At 40.9% G+C, this 18,101-nt stretch overlaps 1 protein-coding gene and 1 long non-coding RNA gene across 2 annotated transcripts in view; one reads left to right on the top strand and one right to left on the bottom strand.

Moving 5' to 3' along the window:
- Positions 1–14,506, bottom strand: part of VLDLR (very low density lipoprotein receptor) — a 46,947-nt gene extending 32,441 nt beyond the window's left edge. The window contains 4 exon segments of the mRNA XM_043975297.1: positions 13,488–13,629; positions 13,824–14,066; positions 14,068–14,349; positions 14,351–14,506. Coding sequence (XP_043831232.1) covers positions 13,488–13,629; positions 13,824–14,066; positions 14,068–14,349; positions 14,351–14,440 — 757 coding nt within the window. The 5' untranslated portion in view covers positions 14,441–14,506.
- The window catches only part of LOC122734460, a 213,524-nt gene continuing 209,915 nt past the window's right edge, over positions 14,493–18,101 (top strand). Inside the window, exon 1 of the long non-coding RNA XR_006354065.1 lies at positions 14,493–14,614. This is a non-coding gene — a long non-coding RNA (uncharacterized LOC122734460). The remainder of the gene's footprint in view (positions 14,615–18,101) is intronic.

Below are 18,101 nucleotides of genomic sequence, written 5' to 3'. Positions count from 1 at the left end.
ATGTTATACTTGGAAAGAAAGTCAGAAGCTGTTTTAATCAAGAATCTTGGAAAGATTTACATAATCAAAAGTCAATATCCTTGAAATGGTATATTCTGAAGATCAAGATAGTTAGATCATCATTTTATTCCCAGTTCTGCCAGAGGACACCAATCACAGTTTAAGGATATAACAAGAATAAACAATTTAAAATTGTCACTACTTTACACATCTTAGTGATGTACATAAAATGCTAATAGATTAATTTTGGAATGAATTTGCTTGCTCTTACTCTTTCGATAGCTACAAAATCATATTCTGATCTTAAGATTGCTATGAGTTTAAGTAAAGGAAGTTATCTTCCTTCACGATTGATACAATAAAATTAGTGGTGGAATATCAGTTTTCCAATACACTACCCATTTAATGACCATCACCTTAATCCGTGACCATTCACCTGAAATAAGTTGTTGTTTTTTTAAACAATATCCCAACTAACATATTAGGTCAACCCTGCTTCAGAAACGGAGCTCTTTTTTTTTTTTTTAATCCCAAGCATCATTTACAGGAGCATGTAGCAGAGTATTTTCAGTCTGCATAAGCAAATTGCTACAGAAATGGAGCTTCTTAATACTGAAGCTTTTGCATACACCTTTAGGGTTGAGTCTCTTACTCATGGGTTGGATTACCTACCACCATAGCCATGGCAGTGAGGACATTCTGCATTAGGGTTTTTAACTTGGAGGTCCATGGATAGATTTCAGAAGGCCCATTAACTTAGATGGAAAAAATTACACTTTTATTTTCACTAATCTCTAGCTGAAATTTAGCATTTCTTTAATTTTAAGAAAAAATCTTCTAAGATGGACTCCATGAAATTCACCAGACCACCAAAGAGGTTGAGACACAAAAAGGGATAAGAATTCCTTTTCTAGGTTACGTCTTGTCAGCCACAGTTAAGGCCTGCTTTATTAAAGTTACAGAATATGCCACTTAATCATCCTTTACATTTTAGCAAAATCTAATATTCCTATACCAGATGAATTATAAGGGAAATCACTGGATTAAGTTGAGAGAAGAAAAGGGGAGAATCAATTTAAAGAGAGTACATCCAGAAAATACAAGACCTTTGGCTGCACATCTTAGTTTTAGAATTTGTTTCTGTTTGTCTGGCGTACATATATGCCCTTTTCTTCTATTTCCTTAGACCTAGCTAGAGTGGGAGGAGTATGCTGAGCAAAGCTAGAACCCAAATGTTAAACTGGCTTTCCTGCATTGGATTTTTACAGTCTCAAATACTAACATTCACCTCCTTTGGATCATTACAGGCATTTTATCAAACAGCAGGCGTTTTATAGCTAAAAGCTGCTCACCCAGGAATCCTTCACAGAATAGATTACATAGGAAGCTGCTGTCACTTGACCAAGTAAGCAGCAGCTAGATGGCATGGAATAAGTAGATAGTGCACTAGACCTGGAGTCAGGAGTACCAGATTTCAGCTCTGACTTTGAATCCTTAACTAGCTGTACTGCAAGAGTCAATTAACACCTCTTAGCCTCAGTTGCCCTACATGTAAAATGAGGATAATAATAGCACCTACCTCCCAGGGTTGTTGTGAAGGTAAAATATGAATATGAGAAGAGGTTTACAAATCTTAAAGCGATATAAAAAGCATTTGATGATTTTGATGGTGCCTTTTCACTTCTTAGTTTGGAATGGTCAAGTAGGTACCTTCAATTCAACTAAATTCTCATTGCATGTTTTAGTAATTCAGAACTGCTGGAAATGCTTTTCCATCAGACTCACTTTACAAGTTAAAACACCACATGCTTAAAGGGAAAAAAAGAACCACAAATACAAGTCAGGCTTACTTTGAACATATTTACTTTGCCTAGTTTTTTTTAATTGATTAATTCAGAAAAAAAGAAAAGAAAAAAAAAGAAAAATTAAGGCATGATAAAAATTATACCAAAGGTCCCTAAATCCTTAGGTGATAGCCACAAAGTCCTTAGACATGATGAACCTTAGGGATTCACTTTCACTCAATGTGTGTGTGTGTGTGTGTGTGTGTGTGTGTGTGTGTGTGTGTGTGTGTGTATATATATATATTTTAGTGAGGCAATTGGGGGTTAAGTGACTTGGCAGGGTCACACAGCTAGTGAGTGTAAAGAATCTGAGGCCATATTTGAACTCAGGTCCTCCTAACTCCAGGGCTGGTGCTCTATCCACTGCGCCACCTAGCTGCCCGAGCTCAATGCATATTTGATTAACATCTGATTAGGAATCTCCACACCATATTCTTAACTAACAGAGGACAGATTTTTATTTTCTCCCTCTCCCTCTCTATGGTGTCTCCACAGGCATGTGTCCCCCTATGACAGAGCAGTTTTTCCACTTTTTTTGTTTTTTTCCTGGGCAATGAGGGTTAAGTGACTTGCCCAGGGTCACACAGTAAGTGTCAAGTGTATGAGGCAGGATTTGAACTCAGGTCCTCCTGAACCTAGGGCCGGTGCTTTATCCACTGGGCCATCTAGCTCCCCCTAGTTTTTGCCCTTAAAGGAGTTTCAACTGCAGACCTAGTAAAATTTAGGGGGTATAGTAAGATTAAGTCCTAACTGCTTGGAATCAGACAGCTGTCCTGTCCCCCTGTTCTATGGCTGAGTTGAAGCACTATAACACAATGTGGCTGCTTAGACTCATATCCCATGTTAACAATTCATGGGCTTCAAGAACCATGTTGATGTAGGCAAACATTGCATGAGACTGTTTCTTTTATTGACTCTTGCAAGTGCTGCTTGGGAAAATTAAGTCCACGGTCTAAATGTTAGGAGGAGGAAAAAATGGCTGATCATCCACGTCTAAGTCATCAAAGTTTCATAAAGGTGAACCAAGTGCTTTATTTAATACAGGAGTGTCTCAAGTCTTTGATAACCTTAGTTTATTAGGGGCCATCCATGGTGATATGTAGACCAGTTAGCTTATATGGTCTGAGGACTAATTCAGTAAAATGATAGGAGAGGCTACCTTGGTACTATTTTAAAATCAAGTGTGTTACTCTTATCCTAGAAATTCTATTCTGGGCCAGCTCCTTATCTAACCACTTGAGCTTTGGGGTGAGAAAATAAGTAGAGTTATAAAAATTGAGGCTTTATCATTTAAAAAAAAACACAGTGTAACTTTATTCTATCAGATGTTGACATTTATTATATTAGAATAGTCTGAGATTTGCTGGACTAAAACAATGCTTATGTTTTTATATATTTATACATATGGCTCACAATATATGTAAATCTTGTCTATATATCACATAATATATATGTAAATGACATAATTGTCTACAATAACAATATATTATTACATATATTGAAAATAACTGGTTTCAGTATCCTAGAAGTTGTGGGTTTCGGCAATAACTAAGTTTAAATATAAAGTAAAAACTCCTTATTAAAGGACAGGCAAGCCTAGTGGGAACACCATAGCCAAGCATCAACTTTTCCCGTCTCCTCATTGCTTGAGCCTACTACAATTCTCTACTGGAAACACTCAATTTATTTTGGCACTTCTAAGACAGCCAAGGGCATTTATTTTAAGCCCTGTTCATTCCCACTGCTTGCTCTCACTCCAATCTTTCTACACAGGCTGAAATGTAGATTAGGATTCCTAATGCCTGAGCTAGCATGTCAAAGCAGAAAAATAGCTTTTAATAAGGGGTGGTGGAAGAACAAAAAGATTTGAGGGAAGGGGCGAAGTTAAGGGACAAATGCCAAGACTGTGAAAAACTACTTTATATTCTAGTTCTAAGTCAGGTGTTCTGGAAAAAGACTGCACAAGGGTCATTTTCATACTGGCCAGTATGAAAAGAAGGCATAGCAAACCTGGTCAAGAAAGTTGACTCTTCTTATCCAAGTTCCCATGAAAACTCCTAGTGTGTTCCCCTAAATCACTGTCAAAATAAATGCTGAATATCTTTTTGAGGGGTCTGGTAGAAGTTGGTGACCCCTCAATGCTGCCAATTAGAGCAGGATTTCTTCTTCTTTTTTTTTGGGTGGGGCAATGGGGGTTAAGTGATCTGCCTAGGGTCACACACCTAGTAAGTGTCAAGCGTGTGAGGTTGGATTTGAACTCAGGTCCTCCTAAATCCATGGCCAGTGCTTTATCCACTGTGCCACCTAGCTGCCTTGAGGCTTTCTTCTTAAAGGAGTTTCAACTGCTGACCTGGTGAATTTTAGGAGGTATAGTAAAGCTAAGTGGATGAGGGATCACCTCATCCCAACTCCCATGCACTGCCATTTCTTTCTTTTGCTTGTGAAAAGAGAATTTGGATATAGCAAAGCCTCTTTAAATTCAGAAGCCACTAGTTAAAAAGGCAATCTTTAAAAGGTGATTTTAGAAATATGTGGCTATCAGTGGATAGAGCACCGGGCCTGGAGTCAGGAGTACCTGAGTTCAAATCCGGCCTCAGACACTTAACACTTATTAGCTGTGTGACCCTGGGCAAGTCGCTTAACCCCAACTGCCTCACTAAAAAAAAAAAAAAAAGAAATATGTGGCTATACAGAGACCACATATTTTGAGGTTGGCCATCAAATAACAAGGTTAAATCAAAAGGATTCCAATGAAAAAAGCGTGATTTTACTAAGCAAAAAGGGCAAGTTTTAGCTTGTCTTATAACTAAATGTATATAAAAGATGGGGGTGGGGGCAGAAAGACATTTAACCTACTTAAAAGAAACTGCTCACAAATAGAACTCTCCTTATCTATACTTTCCATAGACAGGAGGGTGCTGGAGTCAGTTCTAACAGATTATAAGCATTTACACCTGGTAAATCAGCAAAAGCTACACATCAAGGCTTATTTTTTCCAATCGATTATCTAGACTCAGGAAAGTGATGAAGAAAATGTTAACACAGAATAAGCTTAAAATATATATATCCTGCATATGTTTCTTCCCCTCCCCCAAATAATTGTTAAATACTTTACTATAGCATCATAAGTCTAGTAGGTCTTCCATTTAGCACTACTCTGAGCCAGATCACCATGCTAATGAGATCTTGCTGGGTGAATTTTGAATAAGGACAGTTATCACTGCTCTAGGGACACAAACAGGATTAGTGAGCCTTTTTAGTCCTGGATCACAAGAACCTGGAGAGATCAAAGCCCTTACAACCATGGCTAAAAGATAAAAGGTATGTCCTTACATTGGACAATCACATCTTTATGTCAAAGCAAAGTATTTGTCTCCAAATATTAATAAGTTTAGATATTTCTCTCAGGGACTTTTTCTATTAAACTATGGCTGGGGACAAAAGGCCCAAATGGCAGACTCTGAGTTTTCTTTGTAATATTATTAGAATTAAGTCTGGATACCCAGATAACAAACTAATTAGGATGATTTAAAAATAAATCATAGGGGCAGCTAGGTGGCGCAGTGGATAGAGCACCGGCCCTGGAGTCAGGAGTACCTGAGTTCAAATCCCGCCTCAGACACTTAACACTTGCTAGCTGTGTGACCCTGGGCAAGTCACTTAACCCCAATTGCCTCACTAAAAAAAAAAAAAAACCCACAAAAATAAATCATAGTTCAGATGAATTGCAAGGGAAGACTAGTCAAAACATTGCAATATCATGAGGATAGATAGTATTTGTAAGTTGTAGGGAGTATTACATAGGGGTGGTGTGTCTTACTTCAGTCAGAAAGACCTGCCTTTAAGTCATGCTTGACACATGCTGGCTATGTGACCCCAGGAAGTTTATTTAACCTCTCACTGCTCCAGAAAATGACAGGATTGTTGTACAACAGTTATTGATCTGCATTGATAGAAGGAATCACCTCAACCAAAGAAAGTACAGGTACAAACAAAAAAACCACATACTTTATTGTCAGATCTTAAGCTGGTATAAGTCTACAACTGGCAAGTTCCACATCAGCTTTGTATTCTATCTAACCACCATACATAGCACATGCTTTGTATATTAGTTGCTTAATGGCTGTTGAATGTAACCAACAGGCTAGTAGAAGAAACATCCTAGTGCCCTTTATTTTAAAATAGATTTGCTAAGTTTCCTAAATGAAGTGATTTGGTGGTTTGAAGCAGTTGTGTGGACTTGGTGCTTCAGTATGTAAGACAACTTTAAAGTCCTATGACAGTGACTAGCTATATCAATCATTACGGAGAGTAGGCATGAATCTTGGAGTCAGAAGAGCTGAGTCCGAGTCCTAGTTTCACTGCTAATTGTAAATGCTTGGAAAAAGTCATGTAACATCTGTGAGACACTGTCTCTGAATGTTAGAAACAGGGATAATTGTACGATCAACTTTAGGCATGAGGATCAAATGAAATCATGTGTATGAAATTCTTTAGAAGCCAAAACACTAGAAACCAATTATACAAGATTTCCTCAGAATGACAGAACGTGCATTTGAATCTCTAGAATCTATCTGCAATCTACCTTTTCAACTAAGTCTACTGGCTACACGACTATTCTATGAGTTCTTCACTCAAGTGAAGTAGATTAGCCAGTTGAACCCTAGGCATTTCCAACACCACGTCCTTACATGCTGCTTGCTTCAGGTCTTTTTCTTGTTTTTTTTGTTTGTTTGTTTTTAATTTTTTGTAGGGCAATGGGGGTTAAGTGACTTGCCCAGGGTCACACAGCTAGTAAGTGCCAAGTGTCTGAGGCTGGATTTGAACTCAGGTACTCCTGACTCCAGGGCCGGTGCTCTATCCACTGCGCCACCTAGCTGCCCCTAGTTCTTTTTCTTACTCCACTCCATCTTCTACTTACAGCCAGGGATTTTCTTAAAGCATAGGCCACATCATTCTCCTACTCCACCTCCAGGGACTTCCTTTTACATCTAGTACTTCTATGTTTAGCATTTAAAGCTATTCACAACCTGCCCCCACCCTACAGTTCTAGCCTTGTAATAAATCATTCCTTCATGTGGCCTATGACACAGCAATACTGGCCTTCTTGCTGTTCCTTGCACAAGACCCTCCATCGTTCATTTCTGGACATTTGCACTGGCTGTACCCCAGGCGACCCCCTTCTTTTATCTGCCTTTTAAATTCCCTAGTTTCTTTCAAGCTCATTTTGAAAACCACCTTCTACATGAAGTCTTCCTAATGCCTCTGAAGTCTGCTCTCCCCCAGTCCCCAAATTACCTCATATATCATGTTGTTGTTGTTTTTTTGTCCTTCGTTCTCAAAGAGAACCATGACATCAGGATGTCATGACTTGCAGTGAATTGGATATAGGTGAGGGGGAACTGTGCAAGGTTATCAACCTCACTCTCTCCTCCAGAGTTATCTGTGTCTAGTGGCAAGATACATATCAGGAATGACTAGAGATGGCCCCTGATGTTTAAGTCAATTGGGGTTAAGTGACTTGCTCAGGCTCACATAGCTATTAAGTGTCTGAGGTAAGATTTGAACTCACATCCTCCTGACTCCAGAGCCAGTGCTTTATCCATTGCTCTACCTAGCATACCATCTCCCTCCTCATAGACTGTAAGGTACTGGAGGACAGGGATTGTAATTTCTCTTCATATCCTTTATGCTTAGCAGAGTGTTTAGCAAGTGGGAGATAAGTATTTGTTGATAACCTTTTTCCATTCTGAAAGATTAAATACCTAAAATATAAAAAAATTCTTAAAAATGGAACCGGGGATGAAGAGTAGTAGTGCTTGTCCTCTGTGTAGAAGTAGTGCTAGTCCTTGTTTATACTCTAATTGGAAGTTGGAGAGGAGGTAGGGGGATGAAACATGTATACAAAGAGGTAATTGGATTGATTAAGAAAAGTTTAAAATTTTTAAAGTACTATAAGACATTAGTGAGATCAAAGAGAGAGTGGGGATGGGAAATCCATCTAAATTAGGACATGAGAAGGTTTTTAATTGTCAGAAATATGGAAGCAATACCTTTAGTGGTGTGGGAAAAGGTCTGTGTGAATTCCCAGAGGTGAAGGAAGAACAAGAATAGGGAATAGCCTACACTTTGGTTAGAAACCAGAATGATGGAGGGCAGCATGGGGTAGAATAATTAGTCAACAGAGTAGCTGAGTCTAAATCTTGCCTATGACCCTGTGAACCCTTGGGGTTCATGTCACTCAGCCAGTGCCATAGTTTCTTCATTCATAAAAGAAGTACTTTAAAAAAATGCCTGCATCACAGTCATTTGAGGAAAACCCCTTGTAAGCCTTTACACACTCCTTAAGTGTGGGTCATTACTGATAAAAGCTGGAAGAGTTGGTAGGTATCAGCTCATGAAAGACCTTAAATGCCAGGCTAAAGGCTTTGTATTTCCTCCTGTAGACAATGGGGAGCCATTGGAAATTTGAGCAAAGGAGTAACACGGTCAGATTATAGCCATTAAAATCTTTGGCGGCTGTGTGACGAGGGAAGAGATCAAAGAGACTTACTTGATGGCTCCGGCAAGGTCCAGGCCATTGGGGAAGAAGGGCAAGAACTAGGGTGGTGGCAGTGTGAGTAGAGATTTTGGAGATTTGGGAGATTTGGGGGAACACTCTTCCTTTTCCCCCAGAATCAATGTAAATTCTACTGACCTATTTAGATGCAGTCCTAGTTCCACCTTTTAAAAGCTTGCTGACAACTCTAGCCATTAGTGACTTCCATCTCCTTTCCACTCCTATAAGTATCACCTCTCACAGCTAGAAAGCAACTTTATGGGGAGGAACAGTTTTTCAGAGAAATATTTTAGCATTTGAAGTGTGTAAACACTAAACTTGCTAATCATATAGCACTTAGCACACATCCATCTGTGGGCTGATTACCAGAGTGGTAGTGGTAGTCAGAGTCAAAACGCAAATATCCTAGCAAATGACCTATTTTATATCCTACAGCAGAAATTCTTAACCTGCTTTGCATTATGGACCCTTTTTCAGAGAAAAGTTTTTTAAATACATTAAATACTTAGGATCACAAAGGAAACTGATCATCAAAACAGTAAAAAGACAAATTCACAGACTCCTTGAAATCTATCCAGAGTTAACACTTATTCAGGAGTTATTAAACCTTATTCAGGGCTTACTAACCCTTGTCCTAGAAGGGTTGAGGTACAGCTTGCCATCACCTGCTACTTTATTCCCAATGCAAAACTTAAATAGTTAAAAGGATCACAAATTTAGAGCCAAACGGGACCTTGAGAGGCCACCAAATCCAACTTCCCTTATCTTACCTATGAGGACCAGAAAAGTCAAATGATTTGTCCAAGGTGGTAGAGGAATAATTCTAAACTGGATCCTCCAATTTCAAAGCCAGTGTTCTTTGTACTGCAATATTGGTATCTAATGCCTATATTAGTGCAATGGTAAAGGAAGAATTTAGGAAAAAGGAAACCACTTGAAGAGGTAATCCCAAAAGCCAAAAGCATGAAGACAATATTTGTAACAAAAAAGAACATCAGATTCTTCCCTGTAGTTAAGCTATACTCAGGTCACAAATCAGGCACCCTAGCTTTCAGCCCAAAACGGCAGCTACCTGACACTTGTCTGTGGGTTACTACAACAGCCTCTTCCTTTCTGATACTTTATAAGTTCCTGGTCTTGGAGTTTTTGCCTGGGTAAATAACTAAGACATTTTCACTACTGATGTGAATTTAAGACAACTACAACTGTATGTATTTTGACATTTAAATTCACCTACCAAATGTCTGGAACACTGATTCCCAAGTGCCAGTCTGAAAAACTTTTAAATATCAAAGAAGGCCTTATTTCTTTAAAAAAATAAAACAAAAACACCTTACTCTTTCTTCTCTCTGCATCTTCATTCTCCCATCTGCCTCTTTTGTCCCAACTCATTTTTTCCTACCTATGGGTTACCTAGTTGTGGCTACAGAGGAACAAGTTTTATGGTTACTAATTTAGCCTTTAATTGTTGGTCGAATAATTTTTCCTGGCAAAGTAGTCCAGCAAACTTTTGTCATTCAGGCTAGATCTACCAACTTTATACAAAAACAAAACCACGAACCAATAAAAAGCACCAACCTTTGATGATTTTTTTTAATATTAGCAATTTCTGGATACTCTCCTACACCCCCATGGTCTACTTAGTCGTAACTTTTGTCTTGCTATGGGACTTTAGATGACTCCAGAAGAGAGAGCAAGGCTGAAGACTTTGTGTAACTCTGCCTCACTGAAATTTAACTTGTGAACAAATCAAGATATCATTCTGAGATCTCATTGGTCCTTTTAGAAATGAAGGAGGACCACCACCACCTGGTTTAAAACCAAAGACCAAGTCTTTTACAGAGTATGCAATATTTTGTACCCATGATTCCCACCTATCTAAGGAAAGGAGGGATGGGTTTCCTCATCCTCATCTCTTCTCTGAGGCCAAGATCAATCATGATCAAGGTTCAGCTTCTACAAGTCCCATTTTAAAAAAATTTTGGTGAGGCAATTGTGGTTAAGTGACTTGTACAGGGTCACACAACTAGTAAGTGTTAAGTGTCTGAGGCCAGATTTGAACTCAGGTCCTCCTGAATCCAGGGCCAGTGCTCTATCCACTGTGACACCTAGCTGCCCCTCTACAAGCCCCATTTTGAGAATAATTTTACAGACTTCCTTTCATTATAGCAGCAATGAAATAACTACTTAGGTACTGTTAAGAGGTCATTACCATCATGATTTGTGACAACTGATTTCCTATAAAGCATAATCCCTAAAGTTCGATGATTATGTTTATTGAAAGGGAGAGAAAGAGATATCTAAAGCAGGACTATAATTCTTTTTCCTGAAATTGTTAAAAGTCAATTTTCTTTGTCCTTATGATGTTTAGGCTCCCCCACCCTCCTTTTTTTTTGGGGGGGGGGTAAGTCTTCATTGGTTGTTCTTTTCTTCTTTCTTCTCCCTCATGAAGATTTTAGTGGTTGCAAAACTAACATTCAGATTAAGACTACAGGGAGAACCCATAGCCCATGCTACTTAGGTCACTGTGTTCCCACTCATAGGTATTCAGTTGCTTTTGACCAAATGAATTCCCTAGTTTGATACATTTTTGTTAACCCTAGGATTCCTAGAACCAGTCTCCAGGCAGGAACGGGGCACAAGTTTTAATGTTTATTATTGTTCCGAGAAATCAAACCTTTATATTTAGTATCATGAGCTTGTCACTATTTGATATGATGTGGAGGCTATTATCCTTCCCCCAATGCTTTAGGGGGAAAGAAGTTGAAGATGTATGTCCCCTTCCCACATAAGACCGCTGTTTTATAGTGCTCTTGTTACAATTACTTCAGCATTTACATTTTAGGTTTCTTTCTTACAAAATACACAGTAGTTTGTTCTCTTTCAAGGGAGAAATATAGAACTGAGGACAACAAATTGGTCATCTTCAAACACAGGGTTTCTTAACCTGCAGTCATGGAACTTTTTGAAAACTATTTCAATATTAATTTCCTTTGTAATTCAATGCATTTTATGATCTTAAGAACATCCCAAAAAGTGGTCCACAGACTTTACCAGAATGCCAAAGGGGCCCAAAACACACAAAAAGGTTAAGAATCCCTGCTCTAGCAGTTTATAATGGGTTAATATTACTTGTACAGAAAATTGTTAAGCAAGTCTCATGTGTAAAAAAACAAACAGTTAATAATAACTAATTCGTATAGCACTTTAGAATTTGCAAAGTGTTTTAATACATTTACTCATTTTATCTTTTTAACAATCCTATGGAGTAACAAACTAATCATTTCTTCTTTTACAGTGTGCATTGGTGAGTAGTCAACAGAAAGCTAAGTTCTGAGGGGGTTTAAAATTAGATGCAGGGTTAGAGGGGCAGGGAAAGTAGTTTTTAAAAAATGACCAGGCTGACATGTCAACCTTACCCCCCCCCTCCCTCCAAAGGCCCTCTTAAGAAGTTTTGAAGATGATAGGACCTTCACACAAGCCTTTTACAACATTTCACGGTAAAATAGTTCAAATTATTACTTCAAAAAGTTACAAGATGCAACCACACTGAAAAAAATTTGATAACAGTAAACCAATCTCAGAAGGCAGAGGGAAGGGACCTGTCAAAATACAGGAAGCACACTGCTTACAACACTCTTTAGTGACCAAGAGTGGACAGTTTTGAAGATGTAAGGTACACAGTTCAGTATTTTTGGTCTTTAGATTTTAAGTTGTTTCCCATTAAAACCCAAGCCCTAATTCACACGTGGCTGATGGCCGATAGTTCTGTCCTCCTGCCTCTATGGCAATACAGTGTGGAACCCTGAGCCTGGGATTCGGACAACCGCCTTCCCCTACTCCAACTCTACTGCTAATAAATGAGCAACTTAGCGCCTCTTCAGTGTTGTTGGTTTTTTTTTTTTCCCCCAATCTCTTTGCCAGAAGCTCCTCGGGTCCTTCTAAGGACAGAGATTTCCATAGCAGAGGCAAGAGATAGCATCGGTCAACCAAAGTGTGAAGAGTAGTCCATAAAACCTCAGTCCCCAGGACAGGACAAGAGACGCGTATCACCTTCCTCCTCCACCCCTCGCTCCAAAAGAAGCCTATCTACCTCATAACTCCGTGCTGTTTCCTTTTGCTCTATTGTTTGGAGAGAGTGCTAATTACAGTCACTCCATTTCGGACTCTCTTCCTGCCAGGGAAAGCCTCCTAAGAAAGCTGCAGGGCGATCAGAATTGAATTAAGTCCCGCATCTTCCACTTCCCCCCTCCCCGGCAATACGTATAGGAGGCCAAAGAAGAGCATTTTTACGGGGGGGGGGGGGGGAGCGAGGGGGAAGAGAAGAGAAAGGAGGTGAGGATGGAGCCATGAGAGAGGACCTCCCTAAAGCCTCTGCTCGCACCCCACATCCCAGGGAGCGACCCGCCCCAGAACGCGACTACTCGAGCCTAGCAGAAAGCACAATTCACACAGTTCCCTCCCTTACATTAGCAGAGAGAGAGAGAGAGAGAGAGAGAGATACTCCGAACGTGCGCCGGCTCACGGCAGCTGTAGTACTACCCACTGGGCTGGGTACGACTTCACCACCAACACCCACTCCCTAAGCCCCTCGCCGGCCGGTCCTCCCCCAAGCTCTGGCAGCTTCCGAGGATCTCCAAGAGGCATTCGCCCCGGGCTCAGACTGGCCTTGCCCTTTACCTCCTTTCTTCCTCTTACTCCTTGGGGAGGAGAGAAAAACCATTGTTGCAAACGTTCAGAAGCTCACGTTCAAGGAGTCCCCGAAGGGGGTTGATCAAGGAGAATACGGTTTCTTTAGACCTTCTTGAATTTGAGAATGGTGGGGATTTTTTTTGGGGGGGGGGCAGTCAAAGTGAGATTTTCAAGTCAGATCAGCACCGCATCATTCCTACTGTCGACCACCTCCTTTTCTCTCTTCCCACCCCCATGGTACTGACAGGCAGAGGGGGCTCTGGGGCGCCGCCAGGGTGGGCAGGGAGAAGACGGGAGGCGAAGGGGTGGCGAGTGGAGATGAGGAAAGGGAAATCACACCTAGGCTTATTTCTCCAGGGCCAGCAAACTCGGGGTGCCCCATTCTCACTTACCCTCCACAGTGCTGCGCTCCCCAGACAAACACCACATCGCGACTAGGAGCCAGAGTCCCCAGAGCGAGGACGTGCCCATGGTGCCCAGCTCCTGCTGCTGCTCCTGGGCTGCTGCTGCTGGAGGTGGTGCCGACACCGCTCTCTGGCACAAGTTAGCAACCCTTAGGAAAGGGGGAAGGGGACAGGGCCTGAGGGTGGGGGGGGGGAGGGAAAGGGGGAGGGGAAGGAGAAGGTAAGGGAGTTACGAGGGAAAGTGGGGGAGGGAAGAAAAGAGGACGTCCCCCTCCCCTACAACTTGCACAATATCCCGCCCCCCCTCCCCACTAACCAACCCACCTCCCCCTCGCAGCTGTGCAAAACCAAGCCTGCTAAACGAAAATAACGCAGGCGATGCAGAGGAGGGGAAGGAAAGGGTGAGGGGGTGGGGAAGGGAACCGTGAAGAGAGCCGGAGCCAGGAGCCAAGCACAGAGGCGACTGGAGAGGGGGGGAAAAGGAGGGAGAAGGAGTGAGAGTGGGGGAGCGGGAGGAGTGGTCAAGGAGGAGGAACAGACGCCGGCAGACTTCCCCCCCTCCCCCCAACGCCCGGCTCTTCTTATACACGCCAACCGGGTGCCTAAGCCCTGTGTGTCCGTGTGCGCACGTATGGATGAGTGTGTGGAGGAGTGTGTGCGTGTGTGCATGCGTGTCCGCGGTGGCTGCTGCTCCAGCTGCCGGCCCGGGGCTGCTCCCCTCGGCCGCTCGTGACTCACTGGGGCCCTGGGTGGCTGCTGGTTGGCTCGCGCGCCGCTCGCGCCTCCAATCCCCCGTGCCTGCCCTAATTTCCTGATCCAGGGAACCTGCCGCTGCTGCTGCCGCCGCGCCGCGCCGCCGCCGCAGCTGCTGTGCGCTCCATACAGTAATTACTGTACCCTCCTGCCTGCTCAGACGTGCGGTGGCCAAGCCAGCCGCCCATAGTAACTACAGTGGGCTGACCACCAGCACTATCACCTTGGCCGGGCTTCCGTACAGGTGACTGCTGAGCTTTACCTGCCGTTTTATGGGTCAGCAACCGTCCCTCTACCTTCCTTTCCTTCATCTTCCAGGCGCTCCCCCCCTGACCCCAAGAGTGCTTAGTACAAGGAGTATGGTAGGTAGCCTCCTAGTGCCCCCACCTCTTGGGTGATGGAGAAGACGGGAACAGTCCGTTTGGGCTAATCTTGCATGGGGAAGGGGATGCCTGTTAAAAGTGCACTTTGGAATAGCAATTTGCTAAAAATAAATGTGTTTGAATGTTTCTGCGAGCATGTAAGCTTGTTCTCTGTAATAGAAAAAGACTAAAATAACCCAGGCTGGTGTGGAGGAAGGAAATTGCTAACTATGCATTCTCTCATCAAGGATTTTAGTTAATTGCTAATTGCACAAAATGATAGTTGGAGGTGCTGTAATTAAAAACTTAACCTTTTATTGAAAGAGGGAGCAGATAGATTTGTGCCTTGATACACTTTATACATTCAATTACAAGGCTTTAGAAACAAAATGAGAAGATAAAGGTAAGAGCCCTATTAAAATTTTTATTTTGCTCTTGGACATGCCATATACTTCTAATTTTCATATTATTCTCTTCTGATTTCCCTTAACTTCTTTCTTCCATGTGACTTATCCTGCTTAGTTGTTCACAAGCGAAGTATTAGTGTCTTAGGGGATAGCACATCATGCAAACTCTCATAGAAAAGAGATTCTAATAGCAAGACAACCTTTAAAAGTTTAAAAACAATTGAGCGATTCTTACTAGCTGTTCTGAGTTCTTTGAAATAAGTGATAGTTGGAACTCTTAGAAACAAACATTTATATGGTGCTTGTAGAATGTCTTTTTTGTCATGTCAGGAATGGGGTATTATGAGTAATATGTCTAACTGTCCAGGAGACACTGAGAGAACATTTACTATTAATAGGGCTAGAATATGCTTTTGCCTACTGATGAAGATGAGGAGGATTTAGTATCAGATCCTCACAAATTCTTGCTTAAACTAAATGTGGATATTATTTCTTCTTCCCATGTGTTCATTTGTCTGGCACTAACGGCTCCTTTTGCATTATAATCTTGTGCCTTCCCCCCCTCCCAATTAAAAAAAAGCCACATGTAAGATGTGATTTAAAATATTTTAATATTGCTAGATTTTGTAATATACAGTAAAAAAAAAATCAGTTTTGAGTTGAAGACAGAGCATAATATGTGAGTGGGAGGAGGAGTTAAAATCATTGAATCAACTGCTTTTAAAGCCATTCTGTGACTGATAGGGGTCAGATAGGGTTTGATATGAGTTAGATTTTTTTGCAACTCTTTCAAGGGGAAAAGGTGCCAAGGAAAGGCACAATTTTGAGAATTATTCCAGAAATAGTTGTATTGCAGGCTTTTAGTATTTTACTTAGATTTAAATATGTATAGATTGAAACCTGATAATTATGACCTCCCCCCCCAAAAAAAGTTTCTGACTAAAAGGTTTCATTTGTTATAGAATTCTAAAGATGTTAAAGCTCAGGTAATACTTTAATTTAAATCGCTTTTCTTTGTAACCAAGTCAAAAAGAAACATTTTCATCTCTGCCACTCATTTGCTATGTAACCTTGGGAAGTCATTTTATCTTTTGGAAATTCAGTTTTTCTCAGGTGTAAGTTGAAAACAATACTCCTGCCCCAAAGCCCACCCACAAGGATGTACTAACCATTTCCAAGATAATGGCAACAAAGAGGTTTTCAACCTCCGTGGTAATATATAACTAAGCTGCTATTGGACCAGATCAGAGACAGGTAAAGGTTTCAATTTAAAAAACATGGGAAAAGGGTGGAGATTTTATTGCCTTGGAGTTTGACTTTGAGTGAGTTTGACTTTGAATCCTAGCCAAATTCAAGAACACTTTATTAAAGAGATGATAAATTAACATTTCAAAAGGGAAGCAGTGATTGGGTCATGGCAACCTAGCATAATTTTCCTTTTTTGACCAAGTTACCAGACTGGTCGATATATAGACATAGTATACTTGAGTTTCAGTAAGAAACCACAGTCTCCCATGCTATCCTTGTGAATAAGATAGGACAGCTAAGGTTGATTCAGAACTCAACCCTGTAAGGAGTGATGCCAACTTGGACCATCCTGGGTATGTAGCAATCTTTGGCCCTGTGGAAGTCAACATTTTTATGAATGACTTAGATAGAATGTTTATCAAATTTGCAGATGGCATGAAGCTTGGAGGGATGTTGAAGACACCAGAAGACAGGATCAAAAAAGATCTTGATGAACTAGATTGATGAACAGAATCCAATAAGACAAAGTTCAATTGGGTTAAATGTTGACAATCCTATTTATGAATTCAGAAAATGAACTGCACAAGGACAGAATGGAGGAGACCTGGCCAGAAAATGGTTCTTGCACAAGAGATTTTTAGGAGTTAAGTGTGGCATACAACAACAACAGCTAAGGTGATTTTTAGGCTATGTTAAGACATGGTTTTCAGAACAAAGGAAGTAAAACTCTCCCATTGGATTTTGTCCTGGGTAGGCCACATCTAGATGATGGTATTCAGTTGCGGGTAAGACATTTTATTAAGGATATATTAATCAAATGAAACAAGGGACCAAGATAGAGGATTAGGGGCTATGCCATAGTAAAATCAATAAGAAGGGGGAATATTTGGCTTGAAGAAAGGAACTGCATTCAAATATTTGAATGGTCTTTATATAAGAGAGATTGGATTATTCTTCCTGATCCCAGAGGGCATAGCTAGGGCCAATAGTTGGAAAGTGCAGAAAGGCATAGTTAATTCAATGTAACTGACACTTATTAAGCACCTGTATTCGAGACTGAGGCTACAAAGACAAAAAGGGAAAAAAAAAAGTGATTGCTTTCAAGCAGTTCATATATAAATGAATCTAAGGTAACTTTAAGAGAAACAAAAGACTAACAACTGGGGTGATTATGGAAGGTGTCTTGGAGGTGGTAGCAACTGAATTGAAGTGTGAGGATGGTTAAAAGATTCAGAGGCAGAGTTGAGGAAGGCAATATGTTCCAAGCATGGAATTGGGAGGAAAGAGGGGAAAACTTGTACAAATTCACAGATGAGGAGATGGAATGTTGAATTTGGGGAGTAGCTAGCTCAGTATGGTTGAAACCTAGAGAGCAAGACTGGGATTAGGATGGAATGAATATGAAAAGGGAAGTTGGGAGGGAAGTAACATGCTCAAACCTATGCTTTAGGAGGATAGTTTTCCCAACTATACAGAGGATGGATTGGAGAGGAAGAGATAATGGAAGCAGGGAAACCAATTAGAAGGTTATGACAATAGTCCAAGTGAGAAATGGCAAAAGTATAGAGTAGAGAGAAGGTGATAGATATGAGAGAGGGTTTAGAGGTAGAATTGGTACTATATGATAGTTGATTGGCTATCAGAGAGTCAAGCATGGTGCTGAGGTCATGAAACTAGGTGACTAAGATGGTGGTGCCTTTCATAGAAATATGGAAGCTTGGAGGAGGGAGGAGTAAGTTGTGGGGAGAAAAGTTCCCTTTTCAACATTATTTAGAGTTGAAGATGCCTAGGGGACACATTTGCCTAGCTAACAGTTCTCAATGTGGGAATAA

Source organism: Dromiciops gliroides, chromosome 1 (genome assembly GCF_019393635.1).
Source record: "Dromiciops gliroides isolate mDroGli1 chromosome 1, mDroGli1.pri, whole genome shotgun sequence".
NCBI classification, from domain to species: domain Eukaryota; kingdom Metazoa; phylum Chordata; class Mammalia; order Microbiotheria; family Microbiotheriidae; genus Dromiciops; species Dromiciops gliroides.
This window is presented reverse-complemented; position numbering and strand designations above follow the sequence as displayed.